The following is a 26,145-nucleotide window of genomic DNA, read 5'->3' as shown; positions in this document are numbered from 1 at the left end:
AGCTGTCAAGTACATTATTACAATTGCATTAGTTGTAATGAAAACAAATGATAACACTTTTGTGTATGTGTGTGGCTGTCATTCTCTACCCCCATTGCATACACACACACACACACACGCACACACACACACACACACACACACCTACACACAAGAGACCATAAAACCTATAATTCAACAGTGTCATGTGTTGGTTAATGGCCACGGAGAAAGAAGAAATCTATTCATGTGTCTTTTAAACAACCTGTGGTTGTAGTCCATTGGGGAATATTGAGTTATGAAGTTTGCTCCAAAGAAGAGAAATAGACATGAAAGAGAACTTAGTTCGATCGGTTTGAAGCTGAATAGTGTTTTTATGTTATGCTTCTACCCACAATAGAGTATTGCTAACCTAAAGTGCGTTTTGTACCACAGTGGGCTAAGAATTTTTTTTTCTATCTTTATCAGTTGTATATATATATATATATATATATATATATATATATTTTTTTTTTTTTTTTTAATTTATTTTTTACATAGTCTGGAAACTCTGCTGTAGAGACCCAACATAGAACTTTTTTAAGTCACTTCAGGCCTCCAGTAAGTGTTGTGGTGGATCTTAATCCAGGCAATGAAGTTCTTCCCACCTAAAGACAATCACAAACACCCATGCCCACAGCAGGATTTGAACCAACAGCCTGTTGTTTGAGAGTGGTTATGATAATCACTCGGCCAACAAGGTCGGTATCTGCATGTACGTTTCTGAATATTCACTATTGGCTAGCAACTGATTATATTGTTACATAGAAGAAATTGGAGAAATGCTGGTGTCTGGTTTAATAGAACAGCACTCATGGAAACACCTACAGGAAAAGCATAATGGAGAAAGAAAACATTAGAGTAGTTTCAGGAGTGAGTCTGTAAGTGAGAGAGAGAAAGCAGTCATGAAATAGTGTTTTGAAAGAAGACACCAAGTTTTTGGAGACTAGGCATGCTGTGGATGCCATGTGTTTGTGTCAAGAAAGGCTAAAGGTAAGTTGACCCAAAGAGAGATCCAATCTTGATTGCAGATCTGAATATTATCAGAGGTAAGAGAAAGTTAAATTGGATCTTATTATGAGAAATGAGACTGCAGTATGTTTAAATATCAATGAAGTTCATTAGGTTGACTTTGTCCCATTGAAGAAGGAGATTGTGTTTGAGACATTGATTACGGAAGATCTTGAAGCTTAAATCGTTCAAGTACTGCATGTGGGTGATCATTCAAGGTGTATCAAATGAAAAAAATTGGAATAGAATGTACTGTCATCAGCAGAAAAAAAAAAGTTTTGATATAGAGCCCCTGTCAAATTTTCAAATTTTGTCAAAGAATTGTCAAATTTTGTTGGGGAAAATTGGTCAATCATTGCCAGGAACAGAGAAAGGTGGAAAGAACTGGAGGAGGCCTTCGTCCAGCAGTGGACAGAAAATGGCTGAAAAGAAGAAGATAGAGCCCCTGGGTACTCTTGCATTGATATGAAAATCTGAAGAGAAGAAATTATTCAGCATGACGTTGTGAACAACCTGAGTTGGAGGATAGAGAGAGTTAGCAGCATTTGCAAAGAACAGCAGGCTTGTATTTTGAGAAAACCTCTGTCAGATCCAGTTAAAATGTCATGATCGACTACATGAGTTTCTCAACCAATCCATGACATATATCTAAAAATGGATACAATTTAGTAAAGGTTCTGCTGTGAAGTAAGAAGGGTGGAATTCTTATTGGGGACCATTAATTAATTGGTGGGTATTTGCATAACAAAGAATATGGCTGTTATTGAAAGGTTTTAGATGAGTACAATATCACAATATTAAAATAACCGTCATGGCTTACACATGTAACAAAAATTATACAGAATTAATTCGAAAACTCCAGTATATTTCATCTAATGTTATGTGGACATTGTAAGGTACAGTGAGCATTAGCTACATTCGAAATAATTTATAACTCATTATTTTGATTCATTTACGGAATGTAATTGAATGTCTATGATGTCCACGTAACATTCGATAAAATATTGGAGTTTTTTTAATAAATGTTGTATAATTTTTGTTACATGTGTTAGCCATGAAAGTTGGTTTAATATGCCTAGTGCACATGTTCCATTAAAGCTATTAATGACACAATATTTGGTGACATTAATTTGATAGTTAACTTTCATTTGTGGGATGGGCTGGATTATTGGCATACTTACATTTAGTAGTACAGGTGCCTGACAATTTTAATAGCTTCTACTGACAATGTAGGATGGGTATTAATTAAACACTGATCTCCATACCATACTTCAATGAGACCAGGATGACCTTAGTCACTTTCAGTGTCAGCTAAACAGCATCTTGCCTTTTGAATCAAGATCTCTTTTCTCACAAAAGAGATCTTGATTCACCTTCTCATACTGCTGTAATACACATATCAACCAAGAGGATCAGATCTCTCTCTCTCACTCTCCCCTTGAATTGACTTTTACTTCTAACCTCTCCTGGTACAAGCACATCATGACCCATCAGTAGCTTTCCAATGTTCTTGTCTGTTTTCATAGTCTGTCATTTTATTGCAGATTTTCATGCCAAATTTGTTACAACAGGTATTCTGTTTAGTTAAAGAGCCCTGAAGGCATATGCCTTCAGGGCTCTTTTCAGACCTAGGGTGGTCTGAAAAGTTCTCAGCCTCGACCATAGATGGCAATACTGTCAGCAAGTTTTTTTTTTTTAAGTTGGTACATCTGTCATAAGCATCCATGTGAAATTGCAAGTCATTCTATCAAGTAGTTTGTTTTATACAGCTGTCTGAAACAAAAGTGTTGTGCATCCCTTGAAATGGATAAAATTGAGTATTGTGGTTATAAAATTCTTTGTAAAAGAAGGTTTAGCACCAAAAGAAATTCATTCGAAGTTCATAAAAGTTTATGGGCACCCTTCTCCTTGTTTTCGACAATTAAGAAATGGGAAATGGGTTGTGAAACTTTAATGAGAGACAGATTTATAGTTCTTTTAAAGCTTATCTTGTTAACAATGCATTACTAAGGCTAAGTCAGCTTATATGGGAAGTTTTCAATATTGAGACCACATTATTATGTAATTAAAGAGTTTAATACAAATAAGCAATTAAAACCCGACAAGTTTTGTAAATCGTACAACTTATATCAGGGGTACTAGTACCTAAAAGTTTTACACAACAAAAACCTATTAACAGTTAATTACACATATTAGATGTTTTTTTTATAACTTCACAACTGCATGTTTGAACATTACTAGTTATTGCTATCTTGTTCTGTGGTATCACGCATGTTATATCCTATGTCTGTGGCAGTTAAATTTTTGAATGAAAGCAGACTATAGTTGATATGAAATTAAGCCTTGATTTTTATTGCATTGTGTAGGGATCCTAAGCATTTACGAGGCTTCTTTAAATTTTCTTGTGAAACAGTTAATCAATATTTAACATTTTTGTTTATTGCCCAAAGTACTTGATAGCCAGTGGTGGTTGTGGGTTTTAATTGCTTATTTATATTAAATTCTTTAATTACATAATAATGTGGTCTCAGTACCAAAAACTTCCCACAGAACTACTAAACCACAGAAACTTACGTGTGTAGGTCAACTTATACCAAAGCAAAGATTGTTAGATTTTGACAGCTACTACTATAGTTTATGCTCTGATTTTAAAGTAAAAAAAAAATAATAAAAATCTGATTATACTGTATTTACTTGAATATAACTCATTCTTTTTTCCTCAAAATTAAAGTTAAAAATCATGGTACAAGATATATGCAGGGATGTTTGGAAAATAAAGTTTTTCAGGAAAAAACTAAATCTTACTTTTATAATTAAATTCCCAGTATTCATTAAAATTTATAATTGCTCACATTATTTATGAAATGAATGCATTTAAATTTAATTATCAACGTTATTCATGCAATCGGCCGCTCACCTTCATCACATGATATATTTGAATCTTTAGTGACAATGCTTCTGTAATTAAATTAAAACAAACAGTCACCTACCGAAACAGGATCATCTTCACTCCCATCTAGGGCAATAGAGATGGCAGTTTTTTAAAAAAAAACTTGGCAATTATTTTAGCGAAATCTTATTACATAAAGTAAAATCAGGGGTGCGAGATATATGCAAGGGCGAGTTATATTTGAGTAAATACGATTATTAAAATATTCAAAGTGTAATACATTATGCTGATTTTGGGATGCTTCATTTTTCTAATAAGAATATTGTATTACTTTTTTTTAATGTAAGATAGTATTTAATTTAGTTACTGATACTTCATTGATTTGATTATAATATTTCTTTTTTCATAGGCTAATACAAGAAGAAAAGCAAAGTACAGAACAGAGGGCTGAAGAATTAGAGTCTCGTGTAGGTAGTTTAGAAACAATGAGTTTGCTCACTAGGGGAAGGTCATTTGAACGTACATCGCCACCTCAAAGTGGGCGATCTACACCAAAATCACATCATAGCCCACAGCGAGATTATTTACAAAAATACCATACTGTAAGTGTCATAGAAATGCAATCAAAAACAGGAATAGATATTCAAATATATTCCTTAAATTGATTTTTTGCAACTTTGCTCTCAAAAATTGTTTCATATTGTTTATTGTTTAAAATATATAATTCTCATATTTTCTTCCACACAAAAAAAAATTATCCTTATATTTCCTTTGTAGGAAAATTATCCACACAAGTTTTTCTTTCACTGTATATGTATACATGTATACATTGAAAAAAAGCAGAAATGATTCATCAGAAACTGAAAGTTTGAGCTGTTTTATTATGTTTCATAGTAGTCACGGAATCCATTTCTATATATTCTTCATCATAATATATAACTTTATGTTTGAAACTGATCAAAAATTCTTGCACTTTCTCATTAATGTCATCACATTTCATATTGAAGAAGTCTATCTTAAAGACAATTGACTGTGAATAACAAGGAATTAAATTTAAAATTTACTTCTTAACCACACCTGAATCTTAATTGTGAATGATTTTATGTTGTCAAATATTTCATTGTTTGGGTAATCAGCTTCATGCACGTCAACAACCAGTTCATCTATCTTGATAGTGATGTATAATACAGTGGCATATTCATCCATGAACAGTAAGCTGAAGAAAAGGCATTCCTTTTATGCCTTTTTATCAGGGCTATCACTCAGTCCTGACAAGTTCTAGTCCCTTTTCAAATTAAAGTAAGTTTATTACTTAATAGAATGACAGGCTTTCCCTCCCCCTCCAAAAACAAGTTTTTTTTTTTTTAATCTTCAGCAAAACGGACAAATTAGCCAGTGAAAACATGCAATTGACCAACATAATACACCTGTTTCTTGGCCTTAATTAATGGTAAAAAATCCAAATTCTTTCATACCTAGAAATGACTTAGTTTCTGGCTTCCACACCTTAACTAACAAATTTGTGCATAGTGAAAGACATGTTCAGATTTATACCAATGTTCCAAGATACACCTTGTAATATTTCCAGTATACTGTTATCCATTATTTTAAGATTAATTGGAATATATATATATATATCATGAGTATGTACTGTTGGTCTAAAGGATTTTTAATGCCTTTTTTATTCCCAAGGGAGTGGGTAGAACTCTTTTATCCTTAACTTTTGAAAATCAGTAATATTGCACTGTTGATTGTCATTGTAGTTGAATCAAGGCTATCAATGATATTTAGTCTTGCAGATAAAAGAGAGTATGCCACACATCTGCTACCACCTCAAGTTCCTAATTTAACTAGTAGTATTATCAGAAATAGCACAGATTCTCAAGGTTGATTTTTCTGAATTACAGAATAACATGTGTTTTTAAACAGAGTTTAAAAACGCGTTTTCAGGTGATGAAAAACCTGCTTACCTGTACCAAAAATGAACTAACTCAGAATCTAGCTAGGGGAAGAAAGGGAAAAAAAAGCTTTGAATAAGTTTTGATATTTGGTGACTTTTTAAAGCTAATCTGGCATTATGGAAGTTATGAGGCTACACATATATTCTCAATTTTGGTTTTATAAATGTAAATAATTTTTATTCATATCATTTATAAAAATATTTTCTAGTTTTGGGACTAGTATTCCCCAACAGAGGGCAAGTACTGATAGAAGCAGTGATTTTAGGAGCTGAAAAATATTTATTTTTGAAAATAAATGATATTTATTTTTAATTTGATATTTGATTCATTTTTACTGGATGAACTAAGCTGGTTACAGGTGTGTGGAATGCTTCCTTGAGGATAGATTGAAGATTTGCAAAGTTTAGTTGATAGGCAGATGAGGGGACATGATTGAAACTTTTAAGAAATTAAAGGGGTTTTATAAAATTGATGCAAAGGAAATTTTTCAATATATGACAAATAGTCAGAGAACTAGGGGCCATCCATAGAAGTTTTGTATATGAGTGAAATTAATAAGGAGAGTGCAGGCCAGGTTTTTGTTGGTGTTTGCTTGCTTGGTACTAAGGAATGTTCCTTTTATTACATCTATATTGTTTGTTATGATGCCAATGCAGAATAGAACAATGGTGGGTGATTTTGTTTGCTGCAGCAAGTGTGAAATGTATGCATTTCATAGGGTAAAAGATTTGTGAAAAGAAATAAAACTGATGAGTAGCTGTGTTAGAAATGTTTTGAGAACCAGAAGTGTGGGGAGAGTATGAAGTGAAGAGTTAAACATCAAAAAAGAGCATGTAAGTGTGAATATTGGAGAGGTTTGCAAGTAGAGTAGTGGAAGTAAGCATCACTCATACTGCATGCATGCAGTACAAGTGATAGCAAGAACGAAATAGTAGGAAATGAAAAGAATGGCCAGTAATGAGAAAGACAGTATGCTTATGTTAAGAAACACCTCATAAGTGGTGTGATAGAGACATGAAGGATAGTAGAGATGCAAGTGAAGAGAAAGCAAAGTAAGAAAGAGCCAGACTGAGGATAAGGAGAGAACTTTATAGATAAAATGGAGTATGACAAGATTTCATCATGTGGAGACTCCATGATGAAATCTTTCTTCCCTGTGGAAAAGATTCTGGATATTTAGTAATGCTGTGGGGTGCAGAGAGGGAGAGAGTGAAAAAGATTATTATTTTGACTGGTACAAATGATCTGGCTAGTGATATATGTGGGATGCAAGATATGAAAGAGTTATTAGTACAAGTGAGTGAAAAGAGTAAAAGTGTAAATATTATGAGTCAGCTGTCATGGTGTGATGGAAGCATGCTGAGAAGAAGGGCATTGATTCAAAATAAGTCAATGCATAGGTGGTGCAGGTGGAATATTGTGGGGTTTGTGTATGTGTGGAATGAGTTTGATGGCTGAAAGGACTTATATAAGGTGTATGGTTTACACTTTAGTGGATTTGGGGTTAACTAAGAGTTTGGAGGTGCAGTCAGTAAAACTAGTGTTTGTAGGAGGTGGAGGGGGGGGGGTGCAAGCAAATGTGGTTGCAGGTATCCTAGAGATGAATGAATGGAGAATGATTACATGCTGAATGCAGCTTCACTGGTTCAGAAGTTGAGTGAGATAATCAACACAAGGTGAGATGTGAGATGAAGTGGAATACTAATAGCTGATATATTTGGAGTAATGGGAGTTTTTTGACATTGCTTAATTCAACTTGGCCAAAAGTATAGGCATTAGTGAAGCTTGGTTGATGATATAATCATAGATAAAATGGAGTATAATATTTTCAAAGATGATAGAGGAGAACAGGATGGGGAGAAGGGTTTTACTAATGATAGCAGAAAAATTTAAGCTAACAAGAGTATGAATATGTCACAATGACAGCGATGCAGACGATTCATTTGAGATGATCTAGTATGTGATAGAGGCCAACATGATGAAATATATAGTTGATTGCTGCTATAGACCAGTGGATACAAGGGAGAATGTGAATGGTATGCATTTCCAAATTAGCACAATGAGCATAGGACGAGTAATAGTTATGGAGAACTTCAACTATGGGGATATAGGTTGGAAAGAAGAGTGTCACAGAGAGAGATGGAAGTTGAATTTATATAGCTGCTAAGAGATAATTACTCGAGGCAACATGTAACGCAGGTCATCAGGTCTCTGATACTATCATCAGATCCATACCTTTGAGTATGGATCTGATGATAGTATCAGAGAACTAGGTTATGACCAAGGTAGCTATCCTACGGAGGCCTTTATCAGCAGGATAAAGGCCTCCGTAGCGCAATTGGAAGAATGACGGTACATTGCGCCCTTCAATTGGAATAAGCCTAAGTTCGATTCTCGTCATGGCGGGAGGAATCTTTATGTTGACTTTTTCAATCGAAGGTGAGTTAGCCGATCTCATATGGAGGTAGCAGGGTTTTTTCTCCCGGAAACTCGGGTTTTTCATCCCGCATACAGACAAATTGGCCCTTCAGAACACACGCAATTTACAGACAAAAAATACTTGTTGTGGTGGGCGGTAGATGGCATTGGAGATGATTGGTAGTACAGCTTTGGTGTAGTGGTGGAGATAGTTGTATAGTAGGTGTCCTCCCACGATGAGTCTTCAGACTCTTTGGAGATGTCACGAATAATAATAATAATGTGGTCTTGACATTAGAAATTGCCAGATATGCAGAAATTTCAGTTAAGAAGGGATATAATATAGATTTACAAAACAGATGATTATAACAAATTGAGGGGTCAGCAGTGCTGTAGCTTAAGATTTAGAGGAAAAAGATAATAATATTGCGGATGGATATTTGAAGAAAGCAGTATCAGACTGTATATCCAGAGTCAGAAGGGTAAATCAAGAGTTAGACGAGTAGAATCATTAAACAGAAGTTGCAGAAAAACTTATGGAAAGTATATAAAGAGAATGGCGAGCCTATGAGCAGTACAAAGCATAGACAAGAAGGTTGGCCTACACCCTCTGTCCAAAAAGAAACCAAACTTTTTGAAAATAGAAGAAACTAGTTGCGCCTCCTGCTGTATCTTTTTGTTGTCGAAAGCGGTAACCTTTATTAGTGTTGTGTCAACTGTTTATGACATTTGTTTCATTATAAGCAGAGTTATAGTGCCAAGAGTGAAGTGTGTTTTGGCGAACAGTCGGAAAATGAGTTTCAAACAGAGAGCTGCGATTGACTTTTGTGTTAAACTTGGTAAAAGTTTTACCGAAACACATCAAATACGTCAAAAATCATACGGTGATGAATGCTTATCCCGTACTCAAGTTTACGAGTGGTTTAAGCGATTTCAAAGTGGTCGTGAGATGCATGAGGATGACGAAAAGCCCGGGTTGTCCAAAATCTGGATTGAGCGAAGTTAACATCCAAAAAGTGCGTGATTTCATCGAAGAAAACCCGAAATCATTCGTGAGATTGATTGAAGATGAATTGGGGATTCCAAAATCAACTATGCACAAAATTTTGACTGATAGTTTGGGCTGTGTAAATTGAATTCACGATTTGTTCCCCACAAGTTGACCAACGATCAAAAAATGTATCAAATCAAACTGCAAGGACCTCATTAAAACTGCTCTTAAGGACTCAAACTTACTTGAAACGATCATTACTGGTGATGAAACGTGGTGTTTTAAGTATGAGCCCGAAACAAAGCGCCATAGTGCTGAGTGGAGACCACCAGAAGAGGGGCATCCGAAAAAAAGTTGCTTGGAGAAGTCAAAAGTAAAGACAATGCTGATTTGTTTCTATGATTCCAAAGGCATTATCCACAAAGAATTCTTTCTGCCTGGCCAAACAGTCAATGGTGAGTTTTATCTCGAAGTTTTGAAGCGATTGATAGCAGAATTTGTTGCGTACTGCATGAATATCATGACAATGGCCGTTCATTAAAACACACTATCTCTCTTGGCACTATAACTCAGCTTCTAATGAAACAAATATCATAAATAGTTGAAACAACACTAATGAAGGTTGCCGCTTTCGACAACAAAAAGATACAACAGGTGGCACCACTAGTTTCTTCTATTTTCGAAAAGTTTGGTTTCTTTTTGGACAGAGGGTATATATAATAAAGAAAGGCCAAAGCTAAATAGGAGCCTTTGTAGCTCAGTCAGTATATACAAAGCCCTTTGGTCGGAAAGGGCTGGATTCGATTCCCATCAGTGATGTGAGGAACCTTTATCTTGTCCCTTTCGACTAAAGGTGAGTTAACCAGTCTCATACTGAGGTGAGGGTTTTTCATCCCTCAAAACAGGCAAACCAGTCCCCTGGACACGTATGGCTACAGTCATAAAATATAATATAATACGACAAGGAAGGCAGTGGGAAACCACCTTGCTCATAGTCATCTCCCTAGTATGGTAGCATATGATATGATAGCCACCATATTAGAGAGATGAGGCCAAAGAAAATCTTGAAGAGTTCTTTCAGTATGTGGGAAGTAGAAGGAAGAACAATTATGGAAGAATGACTTTGAGTGCTGATGGTAGGGTGATGACAAAAGCAAACAAAATTGTTGAGTTGCTGAGGGATCATTTTGCAAGGGTGGGTGTACCATCCAAGTGGAGATATTGCAGTGCTAAATGTAACATTGACTGGTGTGAGAATCGAGACAGATACAGTGGATGTGATTATAATATTGGAGAACCTTAATGGTCATGGGATTAGATGGAATATCACATTCTTTTAATACACAGGATGAAAGGTAATTGACAGTTCCATCAGACTGCTTAATTTAAGACTTCCATTGTATAAATGAGGCTTCATGACAGAGAGCAAATTATAGGCCAATCTGCTTCTCTTCCTTATTTATTTCATCTACGTGTGTCTTCTAGGGCAACCTTCCCCATGATGTGTTTCCTAACAATTTCAACCTACAGCTCTTTAAGAAGAATATCAATAGGTTTCATATTTCTCATCCCGTATCTGTACCTCACACAACGCTGATGTGTTATAAGTTCTTGTACCTCTCGTGTGTGGGATAAAAACAATCAGTCAACCTTGCTGTCTTCTATGATACTCTATAGGGGACAACATGATATTATGAAGGGTAGGTCTTGCCTTAGTAAATTGCTAACCTTTTAATAATAAAGTGACAGTCAAGTTGAATAGCAGAAATGGTTGCATAGTAACAGTGAACTTTGCAAAGGCGTTTAAGAGGATACTATATGGAACTTGTGCATAAATTGGAGCAAATTGGGATAAACATGAAGCTGGTGATCTGAAGAAAAGAGAAAGTAGTTGATGAACAGATATCAAAGAGTAGTATATGGAGGAATTGAATCCAGGAGAAAGCAGGTGACTAGTGGTGCGTGTCAGGGCTCAACGTCTGCTGTTTGCCAGCGATACAAATCTAGGAAAATCAATGAAGGTGATGTAGAGATCTAGCAGGATGACTTAAATAGTCTGGCAGTATGTGCAGAAGATATGGTCATGCACTTTCAGATAAAGAGATCACAAGCTGTGTACTGCACTGATGGAATTGGATTGCAAGAAATTGATAAATCCAGGATTGGGGAGGGTTGATGTTTCAAGAGCATATTGCAAAATTGACCAAAATATCACACTTGTTACTTTGTTGTTGAAGAACACACTGACATGCAAAGATGGAAAGATTATTATTCTCTTTATAAAGCTTTAATAAGACCACATTTGGACTACTGCTTGAATTAAATGGGAATGAAGAACTGACGGAGACAATCCAGAAGTGAGTGACCAAGATGTGGCAGGTTTATTTATGGAATGCTCACTATTAGGATAACTGAATGTCTATAGGCTGCAGAGACCATTCAATAGGCAAAAAAAAAGAGGGGACATGATAGTACCAGACGAGTTATTAAAAGGTCTTTATAGGATTGACACCAAAGAATTTTTTTCAGTACATGACAGGGAAAGAGAACAAGGGATCACTCTTGGGAATTGTGTAAGAGTGTGGTAAGCAAAGGTCTTAGGACCAGATTTTTTGTGTAGAGGGTTGTGAATGGGTTTTGTGCGTACTTTGTCAGTGAATGAGTTCAGGAAGAGGTCTGATAAGTATTGTGTAATGATGGTGTCTGCCTCCTGCTTTGAGTCTTTCTTCATGTGGATGTCTGAGAGTAATAATAATAATTATTATTATTGTTATTTTAATTTGAATGCTGTTAATTTTCCATATGTCAAAAGCCTGCACTGAACAATTGAGGAAAGGATCGCTATTTGTGATAAGAAAGAAATGGGTTGCTGACTGCTGTGTTTAACACTGTCCTCATTGATACACATGCTGTGTTGAACCTATGTATAATCATGTTGTTGCACTTGGCCTATACTTCTATACAAGGCAAACAGGCGTATCTCTAAGTCAACTATACATCACTCTTGTCAATGGGGCATGTGAAGAGGAAATTACAGGCTTCAAAAGCAGTTACTGATATGATATCATAGTATGCCATATCATCACCTTTCCGTTCATGATATCAGTAAAAAAAACTGTATCTCCTGAACTCAACATTATCAGCTGATGGAAATGTGAAGATGCCACTTTAACCAAGAAACATGCAAGAAAATTCAGAAAATTGCACTAAGAGATTGTACAGAAATATCATCTGCCCACTGCAGAAATGATCAACTAGGATTTCTAAGAGTCTACAGGGATCCAGTTTTATAGTAGGATGCTGCAGAGTCTTGGTTTCTATAGAAGGGCAGCTACACATAAGCCAAGCATTAACTATAGTAATCAAGAATGTAGGCTATTCTCTTGTAACAAGCCTTGACTGATCTGTGGGGCATTCGAAGTTTATGATTTGGGAATGACAGATAATGTTACAACATTTTCCAATCAGATGAGCGAATGTGGCAGAGTCTGGAGAATGCCTTATGCCTCAGTGCATCGTCCCAACTGGGAAGGTTGGTGACATATAATGGTGTGTAGCTGTTTCCACTGATATGGTCTTTTGGTTGGTACAATATATCCATGAACACTCCATGGATATACTGTACTTTTGTATAATGCAGTATTTCACACATTGTGAAATACTTAACAGAACAGACTGATCTCTCTTTTAGCACAGTAGTGCACTAAGTCATATTGCAGATGCTGTTGCAGCATGGTTAAGGAAAATAATGTAGAAAACCTTGACTAGTTTGTGCAGAATTCTTTTCTCAGTCTGTTGATTTTTGTCTTTTCTCATTAAATTGGAATACCATGTGCACTGCATCCAACAATGGTATATGGATTGATGGTCATGTTGAAGGAAGGCAGTATGATCCAAAATATCTTATTCGTATTATCCTAGAGTATCAAAGTGTATGCTTAGAAGTAGAAAGTGTAATTAGGGCCACAGATGTGTGTGAGATGTGCAATTTATATTTCTCCGAAATAAAATGCTGTTTCACTGCATATTTCAACAAAATGTGTAAACATTACTTTGCCTTTAAAGACACCCATTGTACTTATACACTATGAAACAAAAGCTTCTGGAATTCATTGATACCATATGCTTTTCCTGCGTTGTTTTTGATAGCCTGTTGTCTGTTTTGCTTCAGCTTTTATAATCAGAGTGAAGTGCAATCTGATTGTTATCCAGTTAAAGCAAGCCAGAAACAGCAAGATATGCAATTTCTATGATCAGCAGTTCTCCTGTTTTTTAGGCACTCTATCTCATTGGCTTTGTATCATGCTAGAATGAGGGGAAAAATATCCACTGGTTCAAAGATTTATATTTTCTCATACACAGCACCATTATGTTGTGGGTTTTTGCATGCAATGGTGTCTATCTTGTCCTTTTTTTTTTTCTGTATTTGTACTGTTCTTCCAATGGAACTGCAATTTAAATGGCATGTTTATATATGTACGCATTATATAATACCCAAAATAATTTCCAAGTTATCCAGTCTTCTGTTAAACAGAAACTGATGACTGGATACTGTTACTTACTTGGATGAAAAATGTAGGGGGGGGAATAGAAAAAACTAGGTATTTCCCTTTCTTTTGACTTGTTGACAGTCTTTTGAAACTCCAGACCACATGCAAATAAAAGTATCCTGCAGACTAGATCAGAACCACCTGACCCACTGTGACATATGGGTATCACACTCAAAAATTATTACCTTACCCTTAGTCAAAATATATTGATTATTCACTCGAGACTTGAGAGTTAAAGAAAATTATTAGGGATCATTTCAGGAAACATCTTTCTTATGCAGGATATGGTTTATCATAGACCATAATGTGGAAGGCAGTGAGAAGGAAATGTTTAGACAAATTGATCTGGCTAATAACAAAAGGGTGATCGTTATGGGCAGTTTCAATTATGGTAATATAGACTGGAATGAAGAGACAGCATCAGGAACCAAAGAGAATGAATTTCTTGAGTTTTTAAGGGATAACTACCTTAAGCAGTATACATAACAGTGGATTGAGGGTCTTGAATTTGATTATCTCATCAGAAGATATCATTGTAAATGAAGTGTCACATTATCCTCCAGTTGGTGAAAATGGGGACCACCCAAGTGATCACTTGGGTGGTGGTCAGCCATATCAGAACTATTGGGAAAAAGAGTTATATGTGGAACCATAAGGCAGATGATTATGGCAAATTCAGGAGGCAGCAGCTTGCAGCAATATCGTGGAATGAGGAATTGCATGGAAAGGAAATCAATGCTTCTTGGTCTCTACTCAGGAATTATCTGGCAGAGGCAATGACTGAGTGCATTCCAAAGTTCAGGGGGTTATATAAAGTGAGTGTAAAATGGATGACTGAAGAGGTGATGCATGCAATCTGGAAATAAAAACGCATTTTGGAGGTGGCAGAAGATGAGTGGAGATAATCTGTTATATGAGTGGTACAAAGAGGAAGAAACTTAGTAAGGATAGCAAAAGTGCAGTATGAGTGGCTATTAGCATATGACACCAAAAGAAATCCTAGGAAGTTTTTTCGATATGTGGCCAGTAGAAGGGAGGATGATGTTGGTCAGTGATAATGGGAGAATGATAAACACTGAGGAAGATGTAGTAGAGGTGTTAATGAGTAGTTCATTAAAGTATTTCATCCTTGTGATTGTAACATAATTCAGAACTTGAGAGCAGCAGTGGGAATGGGAGTGATATCCCAGAAGAGGAAAGTCACTAGTAGCATGCCCCAGGGATCTGTTTGGGGGCCATTGTTGTTTAATTTGTATGTAAATGACACTAGAAAAGGCTTAAATGGTGTTATACAGTTGTTTGCAGATGATACAAAATTGGGGAGAGTTATGAGAAGTAAAGCAGATGTTTGCAAGAGGACCTGGATAGACTATCTGAATGGGACAGTGTGAGGGGATATAAATTTAATATTAAAAAGTGTAAGGTTTTAAATTTTGGAAAGCAAAGATGGGATGCAGAGTATAGGATTGGTGGGGATGTTTTGGAGGAGGCAGAGGAGATAAAGGATTTGGTGGTTGTGGTGGATAGAGACTTGAAATTTCGTGGACATTTTGCTAAAATTGTGGAGACAACACAGCTGATTACACTGGACAAAACACAATTTGCTGCTGAAATGAAAATAGCAATTCTTTACTAATTTCAATGTGCTGAATATGAAAATAGCAATAAAATCTGTCAGATGGCTGTTGTTTAGGAGAGACTCAGTCCGCATTGCTTGCATAGGTATCATTTGTTAATGCTGTATTTCAATCTCCTGATTACATTGTATTGCATCAGTCAATCGTACACAACACCTCCAGGAGCTGTTGCATCACTGGCTGATGCAGTGCAGTTGAGTCATGTCATTGCTGCTGTAAGATGTTGCAATCATTAGTATAAAATGAAGTCATGTAGGGTGAGCAATTGTTTGTGCGACTTTCTTGGCTACACTCCCATTTACTCTTGTATCATAAATACTACACAATTGATCCTTGCAGTGTAAATAAATCATAAATCCAGCAGTAGTGATGCCTCATACTTGTGTTAATAGAGCAAATAACTTTTGTTACATTTGCAGGGAAGTGATGTTTGCAAGCCTGAAAAAGGCATATCAGCAGCTTTATTTCAGATGTGAGATCAGGACAAGGGCTGTGCCCCCCCCCCCCCCCCCCCCCCACACACATATGCTAGATGGCCTGATGAATGAATCATGATCCCGTACGAATGGCAACTATTCATAGACTCGTCAAAATTGAATCTCAAGGCTTAATTTCGACGTTGTAGCATAATTTTGCTGCATAATGGAAACCAGTTTCCAGTCAGACATGCTGTCTACATGAAAGAAACCTATGACAACCTAAAACAGCTGTTAAACTATCTTCAATACAGCAAGTAGGGCTGGTATCTCTTTGGTGACTTGAAGGTGGTGTCTGTGTTGATGGGTCTGCAGCTGGGATATACAAACTGTTTTTTGTGTGAATAGGACAGCCTAGCAAGAACTTTACACTATGTGAAGAGAGACTGGCCTGCAAGGAAATCTCGGAGGGTTGGAGAGAAGAATGTGCAGCATCCAGCACTGGCAGAAATGCACAAAATTCTGCTACTGCCCCTATACATCAAAATCAGTCTGATAATAAAAAAACTTTGCAAAAGTCATAAACCGGACTGGATCAACTTTGGAGTACCTGGCTGACAAATTCCCTGGACTCAGCAAAGCAAAAATTAAAGAGGGAGTTTTGTAGGTCCTCAGATCCGGGATCTCTTCATTTACGAGATGTTCAACAACCTGCTGCAGGATGAAACTTCCTCTGAAATGTCATGGCAGAAAACTACAAGGAACTAGTTGAAGACTTGTCTCTGTGTCACAAACCTGGCTGCAATATGTCCTTAAAAATACACTTACTCCATTTCCATTTGGATTACTTCCCCGATAACTGCAGCATGATTAGTGATGAGCATGGTGAACATTTCCATCAGGAAATTTCAACAATAGAGATACGATACCGGGGAAAGTGGTCCACTTCCATGTTGGCTGACTACTGTTGGATGCTCGCTAAAGATGATCCTGAGCAGCTACATAAGCAACAGGCAGCGCTGTCAGACGTAGAAGTGGACATTTACTGGTATATGTGATAAGTACTTATCACTCTATTATATAAGAAACTATTGTGGATCTCTCACAAATCATAGCTAATTTTGCATTTTCATTGCCATATTCATGTTCAGCACCTTGAAATCTGTAAGAGATTACTAAAAATAAGGATGTTTTGATTCCATTCTACAAGACTTTGATCCGGATGCATATGGATTACTGTGCACAGATTTACTTGCCAGGTTTTCAAAAGGATGATAAGAAACAGTTGATTAAGTTGGTTTCTGGTCTCTGGAATGTGAAATATGAGGTAATTGAGAGAATGCAAATTGAAGATCCTAGTGGATAGAAAGAAGAGGAGAGACATTATCAAGACATATAAGTTAGTAAGGGGTAATAACCAGATTAATGTGGTTGAAATTTTTGATAGAATATCTGGAGACAGGGGGAGAACGAGAGGTCATCCCTGGAAGCTATATAAGATGGGTATGAGGAGTAGATTTTTTTTTGCAAGGAGAGTGGTTGGTGATGAATGTATTGCCTGAGAGTGTGGTTAGTGCAGGGACAGTGAATGCATTTAAGTAGAGGTACGATGAGCTGTGCATGTGAGAGTGGGACCTCCCACGATGAGTCTCTTGACTTCATGGAGGTCTTTTGATGATAATAATAATACATGCAAACTCCAATTTTGAGATAGGGATCATGACATTTCATCATTAGCTGATATATGTTTATGACTTCTGACAGCTAGACTTAATTACAGCTTGCCAGATGTCATTTCTCTCTCTCCATTGAAAATAACGGAGTATTATTTCTTCATAAAGGCATGATAAAATAAATGTCCAAATTTAGCAGCAACCATAATGTCTCTTTTACACAGCAAAAGTTTGCTAAGTACTGAGACTGCCAGAAACATATTGGTTAGTTGACGTAAATTCAAAATAAAAGAAAAGCCTTATTTAATATCTCAAGAAGCAATTTTTGTCAGTGATTGGAATTTATAAAATATATAATAAATAAATAAATAAGTCACTCTGAATTATCTGGCTTCTGTTTTGAAGGGTTGGAATCCTCTGGATAAGAGCACTATCTTCACCTTATATGGCAAACTTCCCTTTTGATTTACAAACTGGGTTACACATTTTTTTTGCATTTTGTAATGGTATTATTTAAGGAAATTACAATGTTCACTATATATTAATTAAAATGACACTTTTTAATTCATTAAAATTATAATTAAATTAATTCAAAATAAAATTAATAAAATACAAATGATATGCATATACAGACACTACATGGGATAAGTCTGACTGAAGCAAAACAACTTTGTTGTTTTGCTTCAGTCAAAGGCAAGTGCAAAGTGCTAAATAGTATCACTCTGCCCAGTAGACTAGAATAGTTTTTCTTGGCTGTTGGGCTGAAGTTGTAAGGACAAGTGCTTTTCAGATTTGAGGCAGTTTCATACAATGAAATTTGTTGAGGTATGAGTAGTTCCTCAAGGCTGAGTAACTATTCTGTGAGTGTGTGTCCAAGGCATAGTTAATAAGGTGTGAATGGTAGATATGGATGTAGTCCTTGTTCAGTGATTTTGATGTTCATTTTCTTACCTGTTTAGCTATAGTCGGACAGCTGCATGGTGTTTGGCAGATACCAGGCAGGTCTAGTGACTGTGGCTAGTCTTTGGAGTGGAGAGGGGTAGAAGATAAAGAATGCCAATTTTTGTGTGGTCTGTTAGTGGTTGCAAGGTTGTATTTATTTTTTAAGGATTTTGGCTGTTTTTCAGGTATTCCTTGGATATGTGGGATGGTGATAGATTTGATGTAGTCTCTGTCTTGGAGAGGCTCAATATTTTTTAGATTTGGTGAGAATTGTAACCATTAGCTAAAAAAGTGAATGTGAGAGAATCAAGTTCAGTAGTGATGTAGTGCTTGTTCAGTGATTTTGATGTTCATTTTCCTACCTGTTTGGCTATAGTCGGACAGCTGCTTGGTGTTTGGCAGATACCAGGCAGGTCTAGTGACTGTGGCTAGTCTTTGGAGTGGAGAGGGGTAGAAGATAAAGAATGCCAATTTTTGTGTGGTCTGTTAGTGGTTGCAAGGTTGTATTTATTTTTTAAGGATTTTTGCTGTTTTTCAGGTATTCCTTGGATATGTGGGATGGTGATAGATTTGATGTAGTCTCTGTCTTGGAGAGGCTCAATATTTTTTAGATTTGGTGAGAATTGTAACCATTAGCTAAAAAAGTGAATGTGTTCAAGTTCAGTAGTGATGTAGTGCTTGTTTTCAGTGATTTTGATGTTCATTTTCCTACCTGTTTGGCTATAGTCGGACAGCTGCATGGTGTTTGGCAGATACCAAGCAGGTCTAGTGACTGTGGCTAGTCTTTCGAGTGGAGAGGGGTAGAAGATAAAGAATGCCAATTTTTGTGTGGTCTGTTAGTGGTTGCAAGGTTGTATTTATTTTTTAAGGATTTTTGCTGTTTTTCAGGTATTCCTTGTATATATGGGATGGTGATAGATTTGATGTAGTCTCTGTCTTGGAGAGGCTTAATATTTTTTAGATTTGGTGAGAATTGTAACCATTAGCTAAAAAAGTGAATGTGTTCAAGTTCAGTAGTGAGAGCATTATTATCAGAGATGATCAATTCTTTCCTGTTGTACATGATTTTAATAATCCTGTACTGTTGGGAGGGAGATGTGACTCTCAGTGAATGTATCTACCTGTGGGTGGGGGGGGGATTTTCTGTAAACTGAGAATGCCAAGGATCCATCAGGTTGGCGTGGCTAGAAAGTGGAGACTATTCTATTGTGAACTGGATCCTGGGATGCTAGTTATTAAGATCTTTTAGAAAAATGTTGAGAGCCTCAGAGCCAGGTGGCCAAATAAAGAGTGCATCATCGGAGCACATAACATCAAAGGTTTAGACTTATTCTTCAAAGGTCTCCATGAAGTAGTTCACTGGAGGAGGGAGAATATGGAGACCTCATGGCTGACCCCTCTATTTGTTTATAGAATTTTCCTTGCCAAACAAAATAGCCTGAATTCATGGTGAACTTAAGCAAGGCTGAGATATCAGAAGGTAATTCTGCTTGAATACTGTCTAAGGGGAACATTGGATAGAAAGGTAACGTCAAAACTAACCATTATGTCATTGTGTTGGAATATGAGGTTTCTGCAAGATGTTTCAGAATTATGTATACCCACTTCAAATAGCTATATTTCATGAACAGTATGAATAATTTTAATGTGATTTTTGTATTTTAAAGTTATTTATAGCATACAGTTTTCTGCAAGATACCAAACTTAGTAGAGATGCTCAAACTTCCTCCTTCCACACAGATACATGAAGTAACATCGCTCTCCCTGTTTAGCAATTCTATAAAGGTAAAAGTCAGGTGAAATGTTTTGTGCCTCTATTCATAGTTTGCAACTGTAAACTTGATTTTTCAAGTATCCCCATGCAAAAAAATTTAAAGGTGTAAGGATCTAAGAGACCCGGGAGGATACTCAAAGTCACTCACTTTGCAGCCTATCCATTGTTCAGAAAATTCAGCATGGAAAACTGAATGTTTTCTTTCCCTTATATTGTAAAATATAGATTAATGGGAAGAACTATTTGTTTTAGCTTTAAAATACAAAAAAATCATTAAAATTATTCATATTGTTCAAGATGAAGATGAATAAGCAATTTGGAGAGTATTAACACGTTCGCTGCCACGCTACTCTGGCATAGTCTGTTCCCGTACGCCAAGCAATTTCACTTCTTCAAGGTCAGTATGGTAATCTCGTTGCCGGCGGTAAGCGTCATACGAGTATACTTGTAGTTGGCTTGTGCAGAGCATATACTATCTATGAGAATACACAGTTTTGATGCTAGCTCCACAAGCCAAGCATTTTCACTTCTTCAAGGTCAGTAAGTAATCTCGTTGCCGACAGTAAGCGTCATACGAGTATACTCGTAGCTGGTTTATCAACTACGAGTATACTCATAGTTGGCAGTAAACGTGTTAAAGACTGAAAAGTTTCTCAGTAACTTCAAAGCAGAAAGCTACAAGTTCCTTGTTAAAGAAATTCTCAATGCTTTAGAAAGTCATAAGATTCAAAATGTCCATGAAAATTAATTTTCTGCTGTCATCTCAACATTTTCTCAATCCATTTGAATGCTATTAGCAATGAACATATGGACTTTTTTTTTTTTTTTTTCCAATAAATGTTCATGTTACAACACAAAGGAAGTAGAATCAAAGTATATGACAAGAAATTATATATTGTTTTAATCCTTTACCCAAGCGTTAGCAAACAAAGTTTGTGCAGGATGTATCTTCATGGCTGGTCTACTTGCATGTAGAGGCTCTTGCTTTACATCAGTTGCTTCAGTATCCTATAATGCAAAAACATTATGGGGAGGAGTACTAGACCGATTTTGACCTTTTCCAATCTGTAACTGATGCCACGGATTGAATCTCTGATGTGAAAGTGCATCAATTTGATGGCATTTACTGGGCCAACCATATACAGTTTTCTCTTTTGTTGGGGTATCTTTGGAACTTCATAAGTTATTAAGCAGTGTCATTGTCACTACCAAACTGTGGAAGTTCATGGTTGAAGAGATTAAATATTTCTTTATATCAGCCAAGCTGATAATAATGTAAAAAAATGTGTTTGCCAGAATGATGTAGCTTTCTTAGAGTTAAGCATAGAATGCTTTAGTATTTAGAAACATTTTCAGCTCTTGAACCCTTGTAATTCTTTATAGTGGGAGATAAAAATCCAGATAGTGATGGAGAAGGTTTACATATGTGCGACTGGTCTGTAATATTTTATGTATTTTTGAGGCAGTATCACTTAAATAACAGAATTTTGATCTAGAAACCAAAGCCTCATTCTTTGATAGTTGAAAATATTCCTTTTTAACATCCTAGTATTTGCTAGACCAGGGAAAACAAATTAATAAATAATTAAAATAAAATTTTAAAAAATTCAGTTCTCATCAATGAGAAGTAGATCTAATAAGATGCCAATGTATCAATGCAGCAGCCATAATAAATTTCTATATACAAGTAGAAAATGATGTTTCACCATATCATTAAATGCTCTGGATCAGAGATAATTGTAGAAAGGTTTGCTGCTGGGCTACAAAGCATATTATACTTGACACAAATTATATTGTTTTAATCCTTTATCCAAGTTTATGCAAACAAGGTTTGCATGTGAAGTATCTTCATGACTAGTCTACTTGTATATAGAGGCTGTTGACTTCACATCTACAGCTCTATACATGTGTAGACTAGTTATGAAGCTCTATATTTCTGCAGTATCCCATAATACAAAAACATTATGTACTATATTGGAGGGATCACTACCCAGGCTTTTGCATTTAACATTGACATCTTCATGGGTCTACCTCCCACTGATGCAATCTCAGTAAAAGTTAAAACTGGTCTGGATGGTTAGCCTTCCCATAATCGTTTTGCATTATGAGATGAAGCATTTGACATGAGGCCAGCAGCCTCTATATAGAAGTTGACTAGTCAAGAAAATACTTCATACTTAAACTTTGTTTACTTATGCTTGGGTAAAGGATTAAAACGATAACATGATTGCTTTTCAAATATAATATACATTGTTACCTGGTAGTAAAACTTTCTATAAGAATTCAAATATGTTTGCTGATTACTGCTGTTTATTGGTAAGAAATAGTGTAAGCAAACAAAGTTTGTGCAGGAAGTATCTTCATGGCTGGTCTACTTGCATGTAGAGGCTTTACATCAGTTGCCTCGGTATCCTATAATGCAAAAACATTATGGGAAGGAGTACTAGACCAGTTTTGACCTTTTCCAGTCTGTAACTGATGCCATAGATTGAATCTCTGATGTGAAAGTGCATCAATTTGATGGCATTTACTGGGCCAACCATACACAGTTTTCTCTTTTGTTGGGGTATCTTTGGAACTTCATAAGTTATTAAGCAGTGTCATTGTCAGTACCAAACTGTGGAAGTTCATGCTTGAAGAGATTAAATATTTCTTTATATCAGCCAAGCTGATATTAATGTAAAAAAATGTGTTTGCAGAATGATGTCCAGTGGCAGCTCTGGCAATAAAGAAGCCCCCAGTTGGAAATACAATCATCAATCATCAGTATTTAAATTTTTTTACTTACATGAGTTCAGTATACAATTTATAATATGGCATTGTTATTAAGTCTTTACATTACTTTGAATTTTTTTTCTTTTTTTATGATTCATCTAAAATTAGTGGTGATGGAGAAATTTTTTATTTTCTTTAAAAAATCTTTTGCTCTAATTTTTTCATAAGAGAAAATAGTTATTTATTTTTTGTCATCTATTGTACTTATTGTCAAGAAAGATATCGCTTATTCTTCAGTTAGGTCGCTTCTTTCCCATTGATGTTTGCACATCTTTAATGCCCACCTTTAATTCTGTTGTTTCAGACTGTTATTGTTTATCATGATTCTTCAATGAGAAACAGCAGAGCTCTGGTTTGCTAAGTAGTTACAGTATCCACTCTCCCACCAGCAGATTGTGAGTTTGAATCCCACTTTGGCATGAATGTTTGTGAAAGTCTCTTTGAGTTGTGGGTGATTTTCATCACCTGATGTGGTTGAGTATTTAACACTCAGCCCAACACTAGTGCTAATGTGCTGAATTTTTCTAATTAAACTAATTAGAAAAACTAAATAATTTAAAGAATGACCTATGAAATAAACATATTAAAGAATGTTTACCAACATTATAGATAACAAGTTCATTAATTTTAAAACCATAAAACATTTAAAAGAGAGCCTCTATAGTTCAGTTGATATTGACAATACTATTTGGTTGGAAAGATTTTGTTTGGTTTGAATCTAGGCTGCAAAGAAACTTTATCAGGCTTTTCAAGTGAAGGTGAGTTAGCTGGTCTCATATTGAAGTGGCAGGGTTTTAGCAATAACTCTGGTTTTTCATCATGTAAAATAGCCAAATTGGCCAGAAGAAAACTTCTATGTAGTTTACAGTCATAGAAGACAGTACAGATAAGATTAACCACCGTAATCATAAGCAGTAATCAGGTTTCAAAAAAGGCAAGTCAGTTGACCATGACAGTCCATTGAGCCTAATATGAAATAAAAGGAAAACGATTAAAAAGAAACTCTGTCATAATTGAGAAAAGCTAAAGTAATATTATTATTATAATAGTTAAACATGAATACAATACAAAAAAAAATGAAAAGCCGCTTATCTCAAATGTGAGAAAATGTTAATGCTATTGAATAAATTTCTTACACCTTATGTCAATTAAAAGAACAAGGGAAAATAGTTTTTTTTAAAAAATGCAGAAAACCTTACAATCACACAAATTGATTTTCCTCATTATTGGAATGTATGAAAATGTATTGTATTCAGTCTCTGGTGTCTCTCATTGTTGAGGAATGGAGGGGAGGGGAGGGGGGGGGTTGGGTTTACTTTTCCCATGATGACTCAGTCCACCTTTGGAGAGTATATATTCATTATACGATGGTGGTCTGAAAAGTTCTCAGCCTAACAATGAAAAAAAAACGAATTTATAATATCAAAATTATTTTTATTTTTCAACATAATCTCCCTTAAGACTAATACATTTATTCCAGCAATGCTCCAGCACCATTATCCTGTCCCTGTTGTGGTTCTCAATAAGATCTGCAAAATACCCCTCTACAGTTGCAATCACCTCTTGATTTGAAGAAAAACGCTGACCAACAAAGAAGAGTTTTAGTTTTGGGAAGAGATAGAAGTCAGAGGGAGCCAAATCTGAGGAATAAGACGGATGTTGCAACAATTCATAGTGCAGATCCCTTAATTTTCCCATCACCAAAACACCCTTGTGGGCAGGTGCATTGTCCTGATGAAAGATGATTTTTTCCTTCTGCAAACTGGGTCTCTTCTCATTAATTTTTTCGTCTAGTCTGGTTAAAAGATCGGAATAATATTCCCTGGTTATTGTTTTACCCTTTTCAAGATAATTAATAAACAAAATGCCTTTAGCATCCCAAAACACTGATGCCATGACCTTTCCTACTGATGGAACCGAATTTGTCTTCTTTGGCGCTGAACAACCAGCTTCTGTCCACTGTTTTGACTGCTGTTTGGATTCTGATGGGTAATGGTGAATCCAAGTCTCACCCATAGTAATAAAGCGATGCACAAAATCAGTTTTATTGTTGTTAAAACGCTCCAAGCACTGTTCAGAGATTTTCATGCGAGTGTGTTTTTGATCTGCTGTGAGCAAGTGCAGCACCCATCTTGTGTAAAGCTTTTTCATTTGCAATTCTTCATGCAAAATATATCCTACATGTTCTTTTAAAATGCCTATAGTATCAGCAATTTCACGCACTTTGACTCGCCAGCCATCCAATACTATATTGTGCACTTGATCAATGATTTCTGGTGTTGTTACACTTTTTGGACGTCCTTCATGTGGATCATCTTCAAGGCTGGTATGGCCACATTTAAACTTGGCAGCCCATTTCTTAATTGTCAAAAATGAAGGAAAAGGATGCTCATAAACTTTTATGAACTTCAAATTAATTTCTTTTGGTATTAAACCTTCTTTTACAAAGAATTTTATAACTGCACGATACTCAATTTTATCCATTTCAAGGGATACAGACAATGCTTTTGCTTCAGACAGCTGTATAAAACAAACTACTTGATAGAATGACTTGCAATTTCACATGGATGCTTATGACAGATGTACCAACTTAGGGAAAAAAATCTTGTCGATCGTGTTGCCATCTATGGTCAAGGTCAAGAACTTTTCAGACCACCCTCGTACATCAATGTGTATAAATGAATGAACGACCTCACAAATATTCATGCTCACGGTGGGATTCAAACCCACATCATTTTTCTTGGAGAGCAGATATATGCTATCCACTTGGCCAACCAGGCCGGCATGAAGATATATTATTGAGTTCATTCATAAGACTGATTATTATGAATATACCACTATTACTCCTAAACAATTATTGAAACAATTAATGGGTATAATTAAAAATGCAGAAATTTATTTTTGTCAGTGGAGGGGGGGGGGGGCTTGCCCTTAATCGTGTAGTAGATGTAACCTGGATTCCACATCATTATATCCAAACATAGCCATCCTTGAGGAATGCTTAAATTACTACTTAAATATAGAAATTTCAGTGGTTGAAATCATTTCACCCACAACGATATGCATATAAAAATATTGTTAGTAATTTT

At 35.9% G+C, this 26,145-nt stretch overlaps 1 protein-coding gene across 10 annotated transcripts in view; it reads left to right on the top strand.

The window, feature by feature from the left end:
* Positions 1-26,145, top strand: part of LOC150092673 (liprin-alpha-1-like) — a 778,236-nt gene that overhangs the window by 530,663 nt on the left and 221,428 nt on the right. For all 10 annotated transcript variants that reach the window (XM_090414522.1, XM_090414524.1, XM_090414523.1 and 7 more), the window contains exon 14: positions 4,329-4,521. In XM_090414522.1, the coding sequence (XP_090270648.1) occupies positions 4,329-4,521 (193 nt within the window). The remainder of the gene's footprint in view (positions 1-4,328; positions 4,522-26,145) is intronic.

Source organism: Typopeltis vanoorti, chromosome 25 (assembly GCF_054136105.1).
Source record: "Typopeltis vanoorti isolate ZY-2024b chromosome 25, IOZ_Tvanoo_1.0, whole genome shotgun sequence".
In the NCBI taxonomy this organism is placed as follows: Eukaryota; Metazoa; Arthropoda; class Arachnida; order Uropygi; family Thelyphonidae; genus Typopeltis; species Typopeltis vanoorti.
Note: the sequence above shows the minus strand (reverse complement) of the source record. Positions and strands in the feature narration are given on the sequence as shown.